The sequence below is a fragment of the Jaculus jaculus genome, chromosome 3, assembly GCF_020740685.1.
Source record: "Jaculus jaculus isolate mJacJac1 chromosome 3, mJacJac1.mat.Y.cur, whole genome shotgun sequence".
In the NCBI taxonomy this organism is placed as follows: domain Eukaryota; kingdom Metazoa; phylum Chordata; class Mammalia; order Rodentia; family Dipodidae; genus Jaculus; species Jaculus jaculus.
In genome coordinates, this window is record NC_059104.1 from 184,163,527 (window position 1) to 184,180,317 (window position 16,791).

The 16,791-nt window shown below is 56.1% G+C and overlaps 1 protein-coding gene and 1 long non-coding RNA gene across 5 annotated transcripts in view; one reads left to right on the top strand and one right to left on the bottom strand.

Annotated features, from left to right (window-relative positions):
• The window catches only part of LOC123459339, a 29,117-nt gene that overhangs the window by 10,766 nt on the left and 1,560 nt on the right, over positions 1 to 16,791 (top strand). Inside the window, exon 4 of one of the 2 annotated variants that reach the window (XR_006636224.1) lies at positions 432 to 3,987. The exons of the other annotated variant lie outside the window; for it this stretch is intronic. This is a non-coding gene — a long non-coding RNA (uncharacterized LOC123459339). Of the gene's footprint in view, positions 1 to 431; positions 3,988 to 16,791 lie in introns of those variants that run through there. 2 annotated transcript variants of the gene reach the window in all.
• Ush1c (USH1 protein network component harmonin) overlaps positions 1,844 to 16,791 on the bottom strand; it is a 50,613-nt gene continuing 35,665 nt past the window's right edge. Inside the window, exons 19-27 of one of the 3 annotated variants that reach the window (XM_004650825.2) lie at positions 13,687 to 13,806; positions 12,571 to 12,621; positions 9,408 to 9,449; positions 8,954 to 9,007; positions 8,530 to 8,629; positions 5,717 to 5,826; positions 4,490 to 4,545; positions 3,184 to 3,286; positions 1,844 to 2,242 (exon numbers count right to left, since the gene is read on the bottom strand). In XM_004650825.2, coding sequence (XP_004650882.2) covers positions 2,210 to 2,242; positions 3,184 to 3,286; positions 4,490 to 4,545; positions 5,717 to 5,826; positions 8,530 to 8,629; positions 8,954 to 9,007; positions 9,408 to 9,449; positions 12,571 to 12,621; positions 13,687 to 13,806 — 669 coding nt within the window. In that variant the 3' untranslated portion in view covers positions 1,844 to 2,209. Of the gene's footprint in view, positions 2,243 to 3,183; positions 3,287 to 4,489; positions 4,546 to 5,716; positions 5,827 to 8,529; positions 8,630 to 8,953; positions 9,008 to 9,407; positions 9,450 to 12,570; positions 12,622 to 13,686; positions 13,807 to 16,791 lie in introns of those variants that run through there. The other 2 variants (XM_012950267.2, XM_004650828.2) reach the window with 2 other exon arrangements.

Here is a 16,791-nt window from a genome sequence, read left to right on the forward strand (position 1 = left end):
TTCATGTTGTCAACCTGAAAGGACCTGGGACGCAGGCCTCTGGGCATGTGTGTGAGGGGCACTCTATATTAGGTTGAGGAGGGAAGACCTACTCTGCACATGGGTAGCACCATTCTGTGGGCTGGGGTCCTAGACTGGATAGAAAGGAGAAAGTGAGGGCTTGAGAGGTGGCTTAGTGGTCAGAGCACTTGCCTGCAAAGCCAAAGGACTCAGGTTCGATTCCCCAGGACCCACGTAAGCACAAGGTGGCGCATGCGTCTGGAGTTTACTTGCAGTGGCTGGAGGCCCTGGCACACCTGGTTTCTCGCTCTCTCTGCCTCTTTCTCTCTCTCAAATAAGTAAATTAATTAATTTAAAAAAACTAAGAAAGGAGAAAGTGGGTTAAGCGCCAGCAGCCATCTCTCCCCTCCTCTTGACTGTGGATGGAACAGGAGCAGCCGCCTCACTTTACCACACGTCATCCCTGCTGCCTTCCCAGCATAACAGACGGCGTCCTCAAGCTGTGAGCCGAAGTCAACCCCGGCGTCCTTACGTAGCTCTTGTCAGAGCCTCCGTCACAGCAACATGAGCAGTTACACCGCAGCCTCCTCGGTGCCCGCGCGCCCTCCCGGTGCCCTGCCTCCCCGCCTTCTCCCCTACCCAGGCTCTCAAAGCCTTCCTTCTTGCCTCACAATCAAGGCCTGATAGCATTCATGAATCATTCACCCCGAGGTGCCAATAACTAAGATAGCTACAGATGAATTTCAGATGGTTCAGATTCCAGGCACCTCGCGCTGAGGGACGCGGCCACGATCTTTATAGGTAATGAGAGGTGGTAACTACTGCAGAATCACAGAATACTAGCTGTCCTCGGTTGTGAGGAGAAGTGTTCTGTCAACACTCCCAAACCCGAGGCATTCCAGTGACGGGAACTCTACCCTATATAGCTCCGGAGAGGCAAGAGCGCAGCGCAGGCCTGGCCTGGAGTCACTGTCCAGACGTGGTTCCCTCTCCTCAGCTGGCTTGGAACTGCTTCCCGAGCAAGCTGAGTGCTAGATAAGGAAATGCAGGGACACTTCCAGTGGCCGCTGTCTCTGGGAGCGGTTAGAAGAAGGTCACTGTGGCCTGGCCTCTGCTGAGATGAAAAGCCTGCCACCACCAGCCACAGCGAAACCACCTCAGCGGGTGGGTCAAACGGGACAAAGCCAGTGGCGGAGCTAACGAGGAAAGGTCCACTCAAGCGTTAGGTGACCGATTCCAACTCCCAGGGGCCAGCTGAGCTCGGAGGAAGCTGCTGAGAGAGCGGAGCTGACTGAGATGAAGCTCTGAGCTAGGCGAGCGGGTCCTGCAGAGCAGCCTGGATCAGAACCCCTCTTACTGTGAACTCTTGGGAGTGGCATGTCTCTGCATCTTGGGTTGCCCTGAGATGCCATTCTGACTCTATCCCACGGCCCCTGGTCATTCTGTGTGCACAGACCCTTGCCCTGCTGATAGCCTCCTGCATCGTCCATGAAGTTCTATTGGGCTTCATTTTGCACATCTCTCCTTCCTGCCCTCCTTTGGTGTCATCAGGAGAAGTAGTGGTGGCCCATGAGACCATTTGGGGTACCTGCACCTTGAGGGAAACAGAGCAATCAGTCCCTGCCCCATGACTTCATTCCTGGCCTCTCTGCTAAGGACACATGGAAGCCCAGCCTGGGCGCTCCTGCCTCAGTTTTGACTCCAAGTGAGCTCAGATTCGCCACAATACTGTCCATACCAAGGCTCTGGGATCTATTTCCCACCCTTGAGTGGTACCCAAACCTTCTGGATTTTATTTGACAGCCTCAAATCCACTGCTCTATCCATATGCATGCCCACATGCTGGGAAAGGAACTGATCTATTTTATTAAGAAGTTCAGAGTAAGGTTTGCAGCAGCAATTGCCACTAGGAGAGAGGGGAGTGAAGAGACTCGGGAGCTGGTGCCCTTAGGGCTAAGGAAGGAGTGCCCGGAGCTGCAAGAGGCCAAGGCTGTAAGGCCAGAGGAAACGAGCCCAGACCTCGGGTCCTTCTCCAGAGCACCTGCACCTCGGGCAGGCCTTCAGAAGAGGGGCTCGGGTGCTTCTCAGCAGCCCTGGCTCAGGGACGCAGGGGTCTGCAGCTCCATGGATGCTTCAGGGCGCCCGACGACCGACCTCTCTCCAAGTGGGTTGCAGGCTGGGTCCAGAGGTCGTTCCTCCCGTGTGGAACTTAGTTTCTCTCTGTGTATTTCAGAAGAAGGTCCTGCAGGGGAGGGAAGCACACCAGGTAGGCGGACATTGTGAGTGACCCTGGCCCAGGGCCAGGCCCACCCCCGTACCACAAAGTCCTGCCAGCCTCCAGAGCCCCTCTTGGTCCAGCTCGGAGAAGTGACACTCCAGCCACAGCACACAGGAGAAGGGGAAAGCGACAGGGGCATGTGGTGGGGAGGAAGAGATTCAGGAGTCCCCTGTCAAGAACAAGTGACAGAAAGTATAGAGCGACTCCAGAAGCCACGGCCCAGCAGGCCCACTGTCTTGAGAACACGAGGCCCTAATGTCTTAAGGAACTTAGAGCAGAGCAGCCAACAGCAGTCCTGGCCTGGGGCTGCCCTGGCTGTGGGCTTTAGGCCACATCCATTCTGTTTCATAGCCACCAAGCACAGGATGGGAAACACACTCCAATCTGGGCTTCATGAGGGTGTCCCCCAGTCAGCCTGGATCAGGGTGGGGAGAGAACAGTGGATGATGTGAGATGAGCAGAGCTCAACCACTACAGGGCACAACAGGCCATGAGCTAACGGGATCCGCCAACCCTGCTTCTTTGGACCAGCTTTATGACCTCAAAGCTCATTCAGCTGGACATCTGTGGCTCTCCCAGCCAGGCCCGTCAGGCTGAAGGTCTCTTCTGTGTCTGTAGAACACCGTGTGTGATGCCACCTGCTCAACTGGGCAGCGCATGCACCCTAACACAGGTCCCGAGGGCTGTGGGCACCAGGCCTCCCAGGTCTCAGGTTAGGTCCCTCGCCAGACTCAGAGCATTTCCTCAAGTTCCACAGTGACTCAGCCACTGACAGCAGCCTGGATGGGCACCTAGGCATGCTGCCCCTGCCCCCCACCAGACACCAGTCCAAAGAACCTGCTGGCATCACCAGCACATGGCATGAAGCACAGGCGGACGGGCCCTGCGGCCGCCTGCCTAATCACCGTGGGCTCCAGCTGCAGGAGGAACCCGTGTCTGTACACGGGGTCACCAGCTTCAAGCCGCTTTCGGACCGGCTGGGGGCTTTCGGCTGCAGAGGAGGAAGAGCTACATGCGCAGGACAGAGCAGGGGACAAGAAGAAGTTCTGTTACTGCGTGTGGCTCCTGCCCCAGCCCCGAGCTCCAGAAGCAGGAGCTGCTGGTTCCGAGTTCACCAAGGCGTGCAGACTTCGGGGTGTGCTGGGCAGGGGCATCTATGGGAGGATGGGTCAGCAGGGCGGCTAGCGGGATGAGGGATGAGGATGAGGGCTAGGGAGGAGACATGACACGCGATGGAGGTGAGATGCTGCGGAGAGAATGACAGAGGAAAACATGCATGAAGAATATCGAGATGAGAAGCAGAGACTCAGAGCTAGAGATAAAAACAGGAAGCAAGAAAAGGAGAGAGAGATGGATGAGGGGGGAGAAGGAAAAGGGGGATAACGGGAAGGATGGGGAAGAGGGAGAGAGACGAGGAGAAGGGCACAGAGAGACCCACCCAGATACGGACACGAGGAAATAGAGCCACATCCTGGTGAGGCTCCTGGAGAGCCCATAGCTAGCGTGCTTCCTGGAGTCTGTGGTCTTGGCGGCCTAGACACGCAGCCAGAGTGAGTGCAGTGAATGCACATGTCAGGCCAATCTTCCAGGAGGTGAAGATGGACACAGAAACTGATATCTGATAATGGTACATGGGATAAGGTTCTGAGTGGGGCATCAAAAGTTCTGAATCTGGGCTGGAGAGATGGCTTAGTGGGTAAGGTGTTTGTCTGCAAAGCCAAAGGACTCAGGTTCGATTCCTCAGGACCCACATTAGCCAGATGCACAAAGGGCATATGGGCCTGGAGTTCATTTGCAGTGGCTGGAGGCCCTGGTGTGCCCATTCTCTCTCTCTCTCTCTTTTCTCTCTCTCTCTTTCCTCTTTCTTTCTCTCCCTCTTTCTCTATCAAATAAATAAATAAATAACTATAATATATATATATTTTTAAATTCTGAATCTGTCCCAACTTCCCAGTGTGCTTGGCTTGAGCGAGGCTGTGAGCCTTGGTTGGGATCTTGTATGTAAAGAACCTGGCCACGATCAGTAGGGCAGTAGTTGGCATTCTTGAGGCCACTGACTCAGTTCTAGGGTATCTCTGGCCCAGGGGTGTTCTAAGCCCTGTGATTGCTAGTAGCCGCGTGCCTGAACCATCTCTTCCACCGGGCCAGGCTGGAGGAAGGAACTAGGGTTATGGGAGAGGAGGCCAGGAGCCCGTTCTTACACACACTTACAGCTCATCGTCGTATTCCTTAGGGGGACACACGGCAACCACAAGGTCGATCCAGTCCTGTGGGGAGAAGCCATGTGACCATAGAAGGGTGGCTGACAGCTGCCGGTTCGTTCCCACTCCTGGGTTCCACAACCCAGAGTCAGCTAGGGAGCAGGAAGTGCTAGAGCCCCTGTGTGGGGTCCCACGCTCTGGGGAATCTTCCCAACCGCCCAGGGAGGGCTGCAACACCTTCAGGTAGTAGTGTTCCCAAGTGTGGATCTGTGGGCCAGGGCCAGGCGGCAACTTCTAGAGTCATGTGTGGACGCATGGATGTGCCCCTGGGGTACATCCTGAGAAAGAGCATTGCTAACAGTCTTTCTAGGTGATTCTGAAGCAGAATGGAGAGCTGCTGGCCTCACTTTCTCATCCTACCACTCCGTCCCTTTAATGGCAAGGTTGACTGTCCACCCTGAGCTTGGGTATGCCCACTCACAGGTCCAGAAAGAGCACTGGCCCCCCGCCCTGCCTCAGCTTCTAAGACTGAGCTGAAACCTTTTTCCCTCCATGACCTCCCTCCATGCACTCTAGCTGCACTCTTGGATCACGTCTGCCCCTCTATCCTAGCACGGCCCTCCAGGTAGTCAAAGACGGTCATCGTGTTGCCCGTTGGTCTTCTCTTCTCCACATCTTTTCATGTGGGTCCCAGGCCCATCTGGTCAGCTTCCTCGGCACTGAACTTAATACCTCAGGCTCAGCTGCCTGCACACAGTTGCACAGGTGTGCGTTGCACAACCTGAGTGGGCACCAGTCACACTCGTCTGTAGGAGGGCACCCCTCAGGTGGCGCAGTGCACAGCCTGTGAGAGCCCTTATGGGGCAGCCTTGATCCGGGTGGGTATCTGATGCAGAGCAGACTACCACCAGCCCCCGTGGGACCTGCCCTCTGGGGTGTAGAGCTTCCTAGCACTCCTCAGCACCCTCATTTCCAGTCAGTACACATTTAGGAAGACCTTAGCGTCCTTCTTGGGTGGACTGCTGCGCCAGCCTTCTAGAGTCTGTGTTTCTGTCACTGGTCATTGGGACTCAAGGCCAGGAAGTGACAGTTCTCGGATGGCAGCCTGTCAGGTCCAGTCCACTGGCTGGGATGTGTGGGTATCATCCAGGAGCCAGCTGAACCTCGGGCACCTGCCCTGGTCTGGGCCACCCCCACTGCAGAGGTGGGGCCAGGGAGGGGAGGGGCTTGTTCTCACCCCGCCTTGATTCCAGGCCTTTTGCAGCGCTGCCTCAGCCTCTGCCAGGGTATAGTCGGTCACAATCTTGCCATTGATGGCCATGATCTCGTCCCCTTTCACAATGCCACCTGCATGAAGAAGTTGGTTGGCCTTTTGGTCTTCAAGCCTGACTCAAGGCTTGGAGGGGGTCTTGCTGGGGTCTGCACAAGAAGCTACCCACCCTGGCCCCTGAGCATGCCAGGGGCAATAGAGCAGGTTTCTCAGAGACCCCGTGTCCTCACATGGCTCCACAGTGGGCAGGGCTGAGGCGAGTCCTTGCCCCCACTCCAGTCTGGCTGGACTCGCTGGCTCAGCCCTGGGAAGGCAGGTCTGTGTCATCTCAGTAATGAGGGCCAGACTGGAGCGGCCTGCAGGGCTCAACGGAGGGCAACTCTTTTCGTTTCCCTCCAGCCCCTGCTTGTTTCTGGCACAGCGTTTTCCCACTGTGTATCACTTGTTTACCGATGGTCCCTCCCACTACCCTGTCGACCCCATGAGGACAGGCTTGTCTTTCCGGCTCAGCACTCTATTCCCAGAACTCCTTTAACATCTAGCTCGGAACAGGAACTCAGGGCTGGAGAGATGGCTTAGCAGTTAACGCGCTTGTCTGCAAAGCCAAAGGACCCAGGTTCAATTCCCCAGGACTCACGTAAGCCAGATGCCTATGGTGGCACATGCATCTGGAGTTCATCTACAGTGGCTGGAGACCCTGGTATGGATGGCCATTCTCTCTCAAATAAATGAATGAAAAAAAAAAAAAAAAAAGGAACTCAACAGACATCTGTTCAGAAGTGAGTGGTGTTAAAAGAGGTTCCCGGATAAGCTGTCCTGTGATCTGATAATTGTAGGAAGACTGAGTTATAAGCTGAACAGGTTCCTCACTGCAAGACTTCTCAGAGCCTGGAATTTGCTAATAGGCACTGAGACGCTTTAAGTGAATGGGTGACGTGTGGCGCCCTGCACCTCTTTGCCATGGCAACCCTTTTTGTTAAGACAATTTTCTCCCTGTTCTGATGTCCATGGACACAGATCACACAGAAGCCTTGTGGGCACGAAGGCTATAGAAACGTGCCTGGGTCACCAAAGGTGGCAGCCAAGACAGCTTAGCCGTGCCCTGGGAACTCCCCCCACCATCTGAAGTCCAAAGCAGCAGGGGACTAAATGGCAGCAGTTTTCTTTCTTCAAGCAGAGGGACAGGAGCTTCCAGTTTCTCATTTCATACCAATCAAAGACGGCGGCTCAGAGCCACGAGGTAGCAGGAAGGCCCAGGAAGAGACCAGGCCCTTTCCTGTCTTCTTTCCTGGCCAGACCTATGGATGGTGGCCTCCCTGGGCCAGGCAGCAGGCTCTCCCTCAACTGGCACAGAGATGAGGGCGGAGAAGGGAGGTGCTCTGGCCACCCAGTGCGCTGGGTCGGCTGTCTACCCGAGCAGGCCCTCTGAATGCTGGGCTGAAGGCTCCGAGGGTGCCCTTGAGGGGCTCATGGCCAGGGCCACGGGCAGCAGAACCGGATGGCACCCAGTTACCAGGGTACGCAGTCTACCTCGGTAACCGCAGACGCTCAGCTTCCAGCCCCGGGAACCTCCACCCCACTCCTATCCCTGGCCCTCACCTTCTCGCCATCACTTTTCCTCCCCTGACTGGGGGTGGAGACTGGCTCCCATCCCAAAGGGATCTGATCCCGGCCTTCTCTCCTCTAGCCTCAGAAAGAAGGGGGCCCTGGACTCCCCGAAGTACTCCATGTGGCACAAGCTTTCGCTACGGCAGTTTCCCGTGCTGTCAAGTGAGGGGTTTAGTGAGGAGCCAGGCAGAGCCTGGGGCAGCGGTGCCACAGAGGTGGCAGAGGCTGCGTTTGTAGAAAGGAGCAAAGGCCTCCAGAGACATGCAGAGACTCAGCCGGGGCCCGGGCTGCACTGTGAGGGCCGGGGCGGGGGCTCAGAGGCGCTCATGCTGGGCCCTGCACACTGAATGCGCAAACTGCCTCCCTTCAAGCCCGGCCTCCACCGTTTACTGGCTGTGGGTCCCTGAGGAAGTACTCTGAATGCACGGTGCCTCAGTTTCCTAAGCTGCCCCTACTTGGAGGCTGTTGGGAGGGCTGAGTAAGCACGTGTGAGATCCTTAGGCCCATGTGTTGTGACAGGTGCGACCTCCACAAACCATCACGCCGGCCACGATGGCTCCCCTGCATCCACGCACTCGCTCCTTCCAGGAGAGCCTCCTCCCCTTCACAGGCTGGCATCCACCCATTCTTCTGAGGTAGGGTCTCCCTCCAGCCTGCTCACTAGGTAGTCTCAGGCTGGCTTCGAACTCACAGTGATCCTCCTACCTCTTGCCCCCGAGTGCTGGGAAGTGTGGGCCAGGCACACGCAGTCGGCTCTGAAGGCTCATCTTAGGAGCCGCCCTTCTAGGGCGTCTTTCCAACACCCCTCTCTCCCAAGGAACCAAGGATTCTCACGGTCTCCTCCCCACCTTAGCTTCCCATAGCCCTTGGGTGACAATCCAGTTACTGTCAGCATTTTGCGACATTTTGGCAGCTGCTGCTACCAGCCAGAGGGGCCCTCGGAGGGCAGGGCAGCATCTGGCCGTGCACTTCCTTGTCCCAGCACGACGCAGCCTCAGCTCATGCCTGAAACTGGCTGAAGGCTCACTGGATGTTATAGACCTGGTGTTCTTGAGCAACTGGGAGCTGAGCTCAAAGTGGGCAGCTGTGTGATTTCCTGGGAGGGAGGGGCTGGGGGTTCTGGAGCAGTCATCACGCCATTCCCAAACCAAGCCTGGTCAGCCCCCACTCACCATGCCGCTCCGCGGCTCCTCCCTCATAAACAGCGGATACAACCACCTTCCCCACGGGTGAGTCCACGCCGCCTTCCAGGGCCAGGTCTAAAGATCCCTCCTGGTTGGAGGAGAACAGGCCTTAGGTGTCTGTGGGCACAGTGGCCCGTGGATCTGGCATGGAGAGGTCTTTCAGTGGGGCCACAGGGTGCTCGGGAAGGAGTGCGGTGGCAGCGATGCCTGGGGAGGATGTGGGTCTGGGTGTGACGTGAGCGAGCGAGGGTGCAGCGCACACTAGCAGCGGCAGGTGGCCCCTGGGGAGCAAGAGAGGAGCAAAACACCCGAGAAAACACCCAGGAGTCATCTTGGTGATGGGAGATACAAGGAGCCCAGGTGGCTGGGGAAGAGAAGGGGTGTGGCTGACCTTCACCCCATCACCTCGTACCTTCTTGATGCGCAGGAGCCGGACGTCCTTCCCTAGGATCTGCTCCGGCGAGAACTAGAGACAGATGACAGGGGGCAGCTGTGAGTCTGTGAAAGGTCCCTGGACCCGTGGGAGACAATGGACACGTACATTCAGAGGCAAGTGGCCACAAGTCCGGGCCCTACCAGTTTCAGAATTACTGGGAGGACTGGGCGAGAGCTGGCCCTGTGGACACACAGCATATGTCTGGCTCAGCAGTGTGCCGTTGTTGGAACCCCACCCCTTCCCCAGGTGCACATATGTGTACTGTGCACACATCATAGGTTCTTATTTAAAGGCCACCTGAACACAGCTTTTGCAGGAAAGAGCCGCTGGGGCGTCCTTAGGGCTCTGTCATGTGCCTGGGATCCCCAGAGCCCAGAACGCACCGCTATTCCTGGAAGTACTGCTGGGGGACAGACGCATTCTCTCTTACCATGGAGTAGGGATCAAAGCCTTCCTCATATTTCCGGAAATCCTGGAAGCAGAGAGAAGCTTCAGGATGGAGAGTGGGGGCTCCGGAGGCTCGCTACAAACGCAAGCTCAGAGCAGCTGAGGAAGGGGTGGAAGGGTCAGGATCCGAGGGCCAGCGGAGCAGGGGCCGGAGGGCAGGTGGGTTGGGGTGGGTGCGCAGGCGGGGGACTGGCAGCCCCAAAGGCCGGAGTGCCTCGCTCAGGGGCAAGCAGGAAGCTGCAGGAGCGTGTGAGGAGCGTGGCTCGGGCCCTGCCCTGCCCACTGGATCTGTGGCTGTGGGGCACTGCTGAGACCTGGATGCCTGGGCAGGTGGCCCTTGCCTCATCTTGCAGGCCCTAAAATGTCCAATCTCATCTCTTCCCAGTGCCCAGTGGAGACCATGGCCAGGCTGTGTGTGTGTTGCGGGGGGGGGGGGGGGGGGAGGGAGCCATGTTTCTCTGCCCGGTGCTCTGACCCAGGGAAGAATGAAGGAGGCCAGGCCTGCCGAGGAGGCTGCTCAACCTGGAAAAAACACCCACGAGGTGATCAGGGGAGGCAGAGAGATGCCCCGTACCAAGAGGAAGAAGATGGGGAGCCTGGGCTGCCTGGTGCCTACACTGCTATAGGAGGTTAGTACTTCAGCCTAGGGGAGAGGGAGGGAAGACATAGCTCTAGGGTCTTGGCTCCACGAGGTTGTTATAGGGACCATGTCCTCAAGATTTAGAAGCAAGACAGTGAGAAGGGGAGAGCTGGGCTGGAGAGATGTCTTAGTGGTTAAGGCGCTTGCCTACAAAGCCAAAGGACCCAGGTTCGATTCCCCAGAACCCACATAAGCCAGATGCACAAGGAGGCGCACATGTCTGGAGTTTGTTTACAATAGCTAGAGGCCCTGGCATGCCCACTCTCTCTCTCTCTCATGTCCCCTGCCTATTTCTCTGTCTCTCTCTCTCAAATAAATAAAGAAAAATTAAAATAAAATTTAAAAATATTTTAAAAAAGAAGGGGGCAGAGCCATAGCACTTGACCTTCGCCCGAACTCATGCACAGTGAGCAGAGCCAGGTCACTCAGGTGCCTGAGGGATGAGGATGCAGCGCCCGAGCAAGAACAGCGAAATGTCACCCTGGTCCCACAGAAGGTAGGAACCCTGTGGCAGACGCGCACAGAGGTCTCGGCTGACTGACAGAGCACACGGCCTGCAGGCCGCACCACGCGTCCCTTGGGGCTGTGTCAGCACTGCGACGAGCCAGACACCCCCACCCAGCACATGGCGCAAGATGAGGGCTGACAATCAACCCCTCAGTAGACAGATCGCTGGACATGTGACTGCCACCCTCCTCAGTGGCCTTCATTTCCCAGGCTGAGCTCCAGAGAGGCCTGGGCCTGACCCGGGCCAGGAACCCCAGTCTGATCGGTCCATGCGTCCAGCAATGCACAGGGCAAGGGATGTGGCAGGTCCGCACTGCAGAGGGGTCACCTGGCAGGATCCGGAAGCCATGCCCTGTCACCAAGAGGGATCTGCTAACCCCTGGCTGCTACTTATCGAATGCTGAGCCACGCTGGTCACGTTTCTGTGGGCCCTGAGCACCTGCTCTCGGGGAGGGCTGCTAGTGTGAACTCAGGAGACCTGCAGGCCACTGCAGCTTGTTGGCTCTGGAAGAGGGGGCCCCACCCTTCATTCAGCACATGGAAAACCTGAGGTCAGAGGGGTGACATGGGGTGACGTTAATGCTTAAGGTTAGCTCGTCAGCAGGCAGGGGAGCAAGGGTTTGGCTGCAAGCTTGGAGCCTTGTACACCCACTTGTGTCTTTCTGGGGCTGTATGTGTCCCCAGCCAAAAGCCCTTCAGCGTGCAGGGACAGTGCTTGGAGAGGCAGGCGATACAGCAGCCCAGGGCAGCCTGTGGAGCTGACATCCTGGATGCACATGCAGGCTCTGCTGCTGGCTCGGCCTGGCTGTCATGGAAGCTTGTTGCTTCTTGCTGCTTCTGCCTCGCACTCTGACCACGAGGAAGACGGCACTGACAGCCTCCCAGAGCTGCCGAGACTCCCTTGAGATCCGTGACACGTTTACAGCCAGCGCTCGGCAGACGGCGCCTCCTACGGGTTAGCTGTGCCGTTAGTCTTGGGTCCTGGGCTGGGAGCGGCCTCTTTTGCAAACTTCTATTTTCTGCCTGTGTCAAATCAGCACATGGGGAGGCTGGAGAAACTGCCAGCCTGACTGGCCCTGAAATTGGGGTCTCTCGGCATTTGTGGCTGTGGTAGTTTGAATATATTCAGTGTTTGTTCGTTTGTCATTTGTATCTGCAGCCGCCTGGCTGGAGGCCATGTCGCTGGGGGCATCTTAGGGTCCAGCCCTCAGCTGCGCTGGTGGGTTTTAAATTCCAATCGGAAAATATGCAACGTGCTTAGTTCCACCTGGACTTCCTGAAGTGGACTGTGTAGTGTGGCTTTTGGCTTGCTTGGGGCCTCTCTCTCTCTCTCTCTGTCTCTCTCTCTTTGATCCTTTAAGAGGGGGCCAACTTTTTCTGCCATTATGGAACTTCCCCCAGATCTGAAAGCTTCAATCCCTTCCTTCATAACTGTGGCTGGTCTGGAAGCTCATCTCAGCGAACCTGAAGCTGTCTATCGTAGTGATGACACTGCCAATCCAATGGCTGGCTCTGGGACACAAGAAGGCTAGGTGGCCACCTGCCCAGCACCACTCAGACACCCCTGTGCACAGAAGCACCCTGGACAGATGGAAGGGCTGAGCTGTTCCTGCCTCCTAAGCCAGGCAGGGTTTGGGGTCGGGGGGGGGGCACAGGGACGCCTCTCAGCTAGCTCCTTCTTTTCTTGGGATGGGGACAGGGTTCATCCTAGCTTCCGGGGGTCTCCTTTGCCCTGTTCCTCTTTGAGTTACCACCAGCAAAGCTGGCAGGAGCTGGGGTGGACCCTGCCCCAAACCCTCCCAGTTTGAGTGCAGACACCAGCAAGCCCTGGCCCCCATTTGTGAGGGACCAGGGAGGCCCAGCGCTGCTCTGAGGCTTCTGTCGACGACGCTTGGGGCTGCCTTGGAAAGGACAGGTACTGGGCGGAGAAGTCAGGCACAGAACACAAGGCAAGACATGGCGGGAAGACCACACACCACTACCACAGGACTCATTTTACTTGTCTGAATGCTGTCTGGTAAACCACCATTCTCTTCAGCATCTCCTGTGGCTGCCAGAAAGAGAAACAAAAACAGTTCCCCACTGGACGTTAAACACAGGTGCCATCTGCCCCCTGGTGCCAGGCTCCAGGGCTGCTAGCCCAGGGCTAGACTACAGTGTCCCTTCTCAGATAGAGGCAGCATGCCTTACGTTCGCGGACGCTAGAGCCCCAGTAAGGTAACTGTCACTTAGCCAAGCAGGTGCAACCCTTGTGGACCGGAAAACACACTGGACTGAGGAGGCCGTCCCAGAGCTTGACCTTTGCCTTCTGGAGAGTTGATGGGACAGCAAAAGATCAAGATAGTGTCTCAGTATCCCCTGATGTCTGCATGGGGGTTCCTTGAAAGGTAATCAAAGTTCTGCTACGGCCACACGCCCACCACGGGTGGGAGGCCAGCCATTGTGTGAGGGGCAGGTCAGTCCCGCTTCCGCAGCTGCGCGCACCAGGCTGAGGGGACTCCCCGGCCTCTCCAGGACACACCCAGAACTCTGTCCTACTGAGGGGCAACAAGCAAAATGGGCACAAGCAAGCGGGTCTGCCTTGACCAGTCCCCCAGCAGGGGGTGGCCTTGGGGCGCAAGCCAGTGCCATTGGAAATCTGTCTAGGTTTGGGCAAGACAGCAGTGTGGGTAAGAGCCTGGCTTGGGGACCCTAGAGACTCGGGAGTAAGTGGTCCAGGCTCTGCATGGGCAACTGATGGCCCTTTTCCAAGCCTTAGTCTCCTCGTTAAACAGGGACGCTAAGAGGAGCCATCTCCTGCTCGCGTGTTTCTGAAGACTCACGGAGCCACACACAGCCTGGCACATGGCATCTCTCAGTCTTGGCTACGTACACTTGTTTTTTACTATTTACTCCACAGTTTTAGGTGGAGGCTAGGCTGTGTGGTCAAATGGGGAGCAGGAATTCCATATCAGCTACACCCACGTGGGTTTGTCTCTTGGTGAGTGAGGGGGTAATAACACCTGATTTGACTTTGTTTTGCACCACACTCCCCCTCCGGAGGTAGCAGGGCCCAAGAGAGACGACCTTGGTTTATCCCTTTAGACACACCGTGGAGTGGGCCCAAGGGGCTTACCAGAACTTCAGACTTCACAGCTGGCCTGTAGATGAAGTTTGATTCCTGGTGGATCATGACAGGTTTGGAGATAGTGGACACGCCAGGGCCTCGCAGAGGCTGTGGGCCTGGGCAGAATGTCTATAGAGGTTATTTAGAGACCCATGTGAGGGCGCGGTGGAGGTGGCTTGGGACAGCCATGACGCTTAGACACACAGGCAAATCCGCACCCATGCAACATGAATCACCCTGGACCGTGCGCACTGCCAGAAGGCCTTGGGGGGGGGGGGGAGCTCCCTGCAGACAGCTCTCCTCTGCCACCACGGGGCGGAGGGGCTCTGTGGGTCAGCTGCCAGAGCCACACCAGCTCCACTGCCACTCAGAAGAGACATCGTCAAAGCTTTCTCTCAGTGGCCATGGGGGCTACCCAGAGGCCTCTCCATTTAAGGGCTACCTCTTCTGGTCACAGTTAAGTCCCTGAGCTGTGACATGAGAGATCTGCTGTTCTTGGCGGCTGAGTACAGTATCCAGAGGCCTGAGGTGAGGACCAGCAAGCGTGACCTATAGGGGAACCTATGCTGTACTACAGGAGCAGATGGACCCATTTGACTGGTTCTAAACAGATCTATCTTTTTTTTAAAAAAATTTATTTATTTATTTATTTGAGAGCGACAGACACAGAAAGACAGATAGAGGGGGAGAGAGAGAATGGGTGCGCCAGGGCTTCCAGCCTCTGCAAACGAACTCCAGACGCGTGCGCCCCCTTGTGCATCTGGCTAATGTGGGACCTGGGGAACCGAGCCTCGAACCGGGGTCCTACAGGCAAGCGCTTAACCACTAAGCCATCTCTCCAGCCCCAGATCTATCTTTTTAAAAAATTATTATTTTATTTTAGAGAGAGCGAGAGCGAGAGCGAGAGCGAGAGAGAGAGAGAGAGAGAGAGAGAGACTTGGCGTGCAGTGCCAGTCACTGCAATCCAACTCCAGAGGCTTACACCACCTAGTGGGCATGTGCAACCTTACACTTGCCTCACCTTTGTGCGTCTGGCTAACATGGGATCTGGAAAGTAGAACATGGGTCCTTAGGCTTCCCAGGTAAGTGCCTTAACTGCTAAGCCATTTCTCTAGCCCTAAACAGATATATCTGATCAGGTCACAGCTCTGACCCCAAGTCTTTGATGGGTCCCCACTGACTGCTGAGCCCCTTGACCCAGCCCCCCAGAGCCCTTCATAAGCTTCACTATTTTCCTTTCCTGCCTCTCCCCTTCCCTCATTCCTAGCCTGCTCAGCCTGATGTCAGCCTCAAAGCCTTTGCAACTGCTGTTCCTCCCTGTACTCTGCCTGCCCAGGTTGCATCTCTGCCTTCCTCCGTCTCTCCTCCCCTCTGTGCATCCTTCATCTCCAACCCCAGTGCCCAGCAAACACATGTTGACTGAATGAATGAATGAACGGCTCGGCAGTACAGTGCCTGGGGGCCCGCCTCCTCGGGCAGACGCTGGGATGTCAGGCACATACAGGTGTTTATTTCAACCACCTGAGGCCTGCTGGTGGCTGGACTGACTGTAGGCATGTTGTCACCCACACTTCCTGCTTCAGTATGATGACAACTTGCCAGGGGCATGCAAGTGGGAGACTGGGTGAGTGGGTCGGGTAGACAGGATGAGGGCAGGGAAGCCTGCACTTGGTAGAAATCAAAGATGGTCTGACTTCTGATCTCTTGCCTGGTTCCCTAGACCTGTTTTTCCACAAACAACCTGGGCCCTTCTTGGGAGGGAGGTCTTTCCTAAGATTTAAATCTAATCCTAACGCTGTGGTTGGTCCAGCTTAGACCCCAGAACTTGGCTAGCCTCTTTCTGAGACAGCCGCCAGCCGTAACCAACCAGCTGTCCCTCTGGTTCTCCCGAGCCTGAAGGTCGGGCCCACCACTATACGGTTATAAATCGCTTTACAGGGGAGGGTGAGCTCTCTGTGCTAGTGACCTCTCCTGAACTTCCAGCTGCTGATGAGTTCCTCCTCACCTTCACCCAACTGGGCTGAGCCGAGGGGAGAGCTCCCTTAGCCCTTACTCCCCACACGGGCTCTTTACCCCCTCCAGCTCCCCACTTGGCAGGAGCTCTTTGAGCTTTCTTTTCTTTCCATGGTTTTTCCACATGGGATCTCTAGCCACATGGGTGTCTTTCCTTGGCTCTGTACTTCCCTCAATAAATACAATAATTTAATAATTATCTCTCCCAGTCTTTTAAATTCAATTCTTTGATTAAAATTAGGCATGAACCTAGGGTTTAGGATTCAAGGACTTTCCTGAACCCTAAGCACCCCATTACAAACCCTCTTCTGCTCTGCTCCCATCTCCTCTCACATCAGGCAGAAACTCATCCCTGATTACAGAATTATGTTTATGAAGGAAAAACTACTGCCTGCCTCGTGGGGGACACTTACAGAAAAGGATGGGATCTCCTATGCCAGGCTGACAGAGCCCTCTAAATCCAACAGCTGGCTGGGCTCTGGGGAGACATGGCAGGAATCTAGAGACTTCTTTGTGTCTGAGATGCAGGGCTCAGGACCCCCGCCAGAGGTCCAGAGGAGGCGGGGCCTCTGTGAGCCAGCAGAGGGGCAGCATCGGTCAGTTTCTTTCCTCCCACCTCACATGCCCAGGTCTCCTCGTGCTCTGGGCTGCTTACTCAAACCTCTACTCCCTCTGCGAACTAGAGTTAGCCTGATAACAACCCACTGGCAAGGTACCACTGACCACTCCAACATCCCGCCCGCAGGGTTTAGAACCACCTTGGCTGTGACTCGAGCCTGGCCCCGCCAGCATCAACGCCTCAGGAACTGCCTCTTCCAAAGGAGTCTTTGGATAAGGACTAATGGATGACAAATATGTCTCTCTGAAAACACAACTGCTCGATCTCTCAACAGCCAAGAAAACACATCCCTAGTCTTTTCTTAGTATATTTGGAAATTTCTAAGAAAGTTCTCATCTTTCTTTTTCTTTTTGGTAGCTGGATGGCGGCCAGAGGTGTCTGAACCATCTACTTCCATCCAGCGTAGCCAGCTGGTACCTGGCACATGGTCCTGAGGCTGCACCGGGCCATGCGATCACTATCGTTTCAGGGCCTTGTCTCTT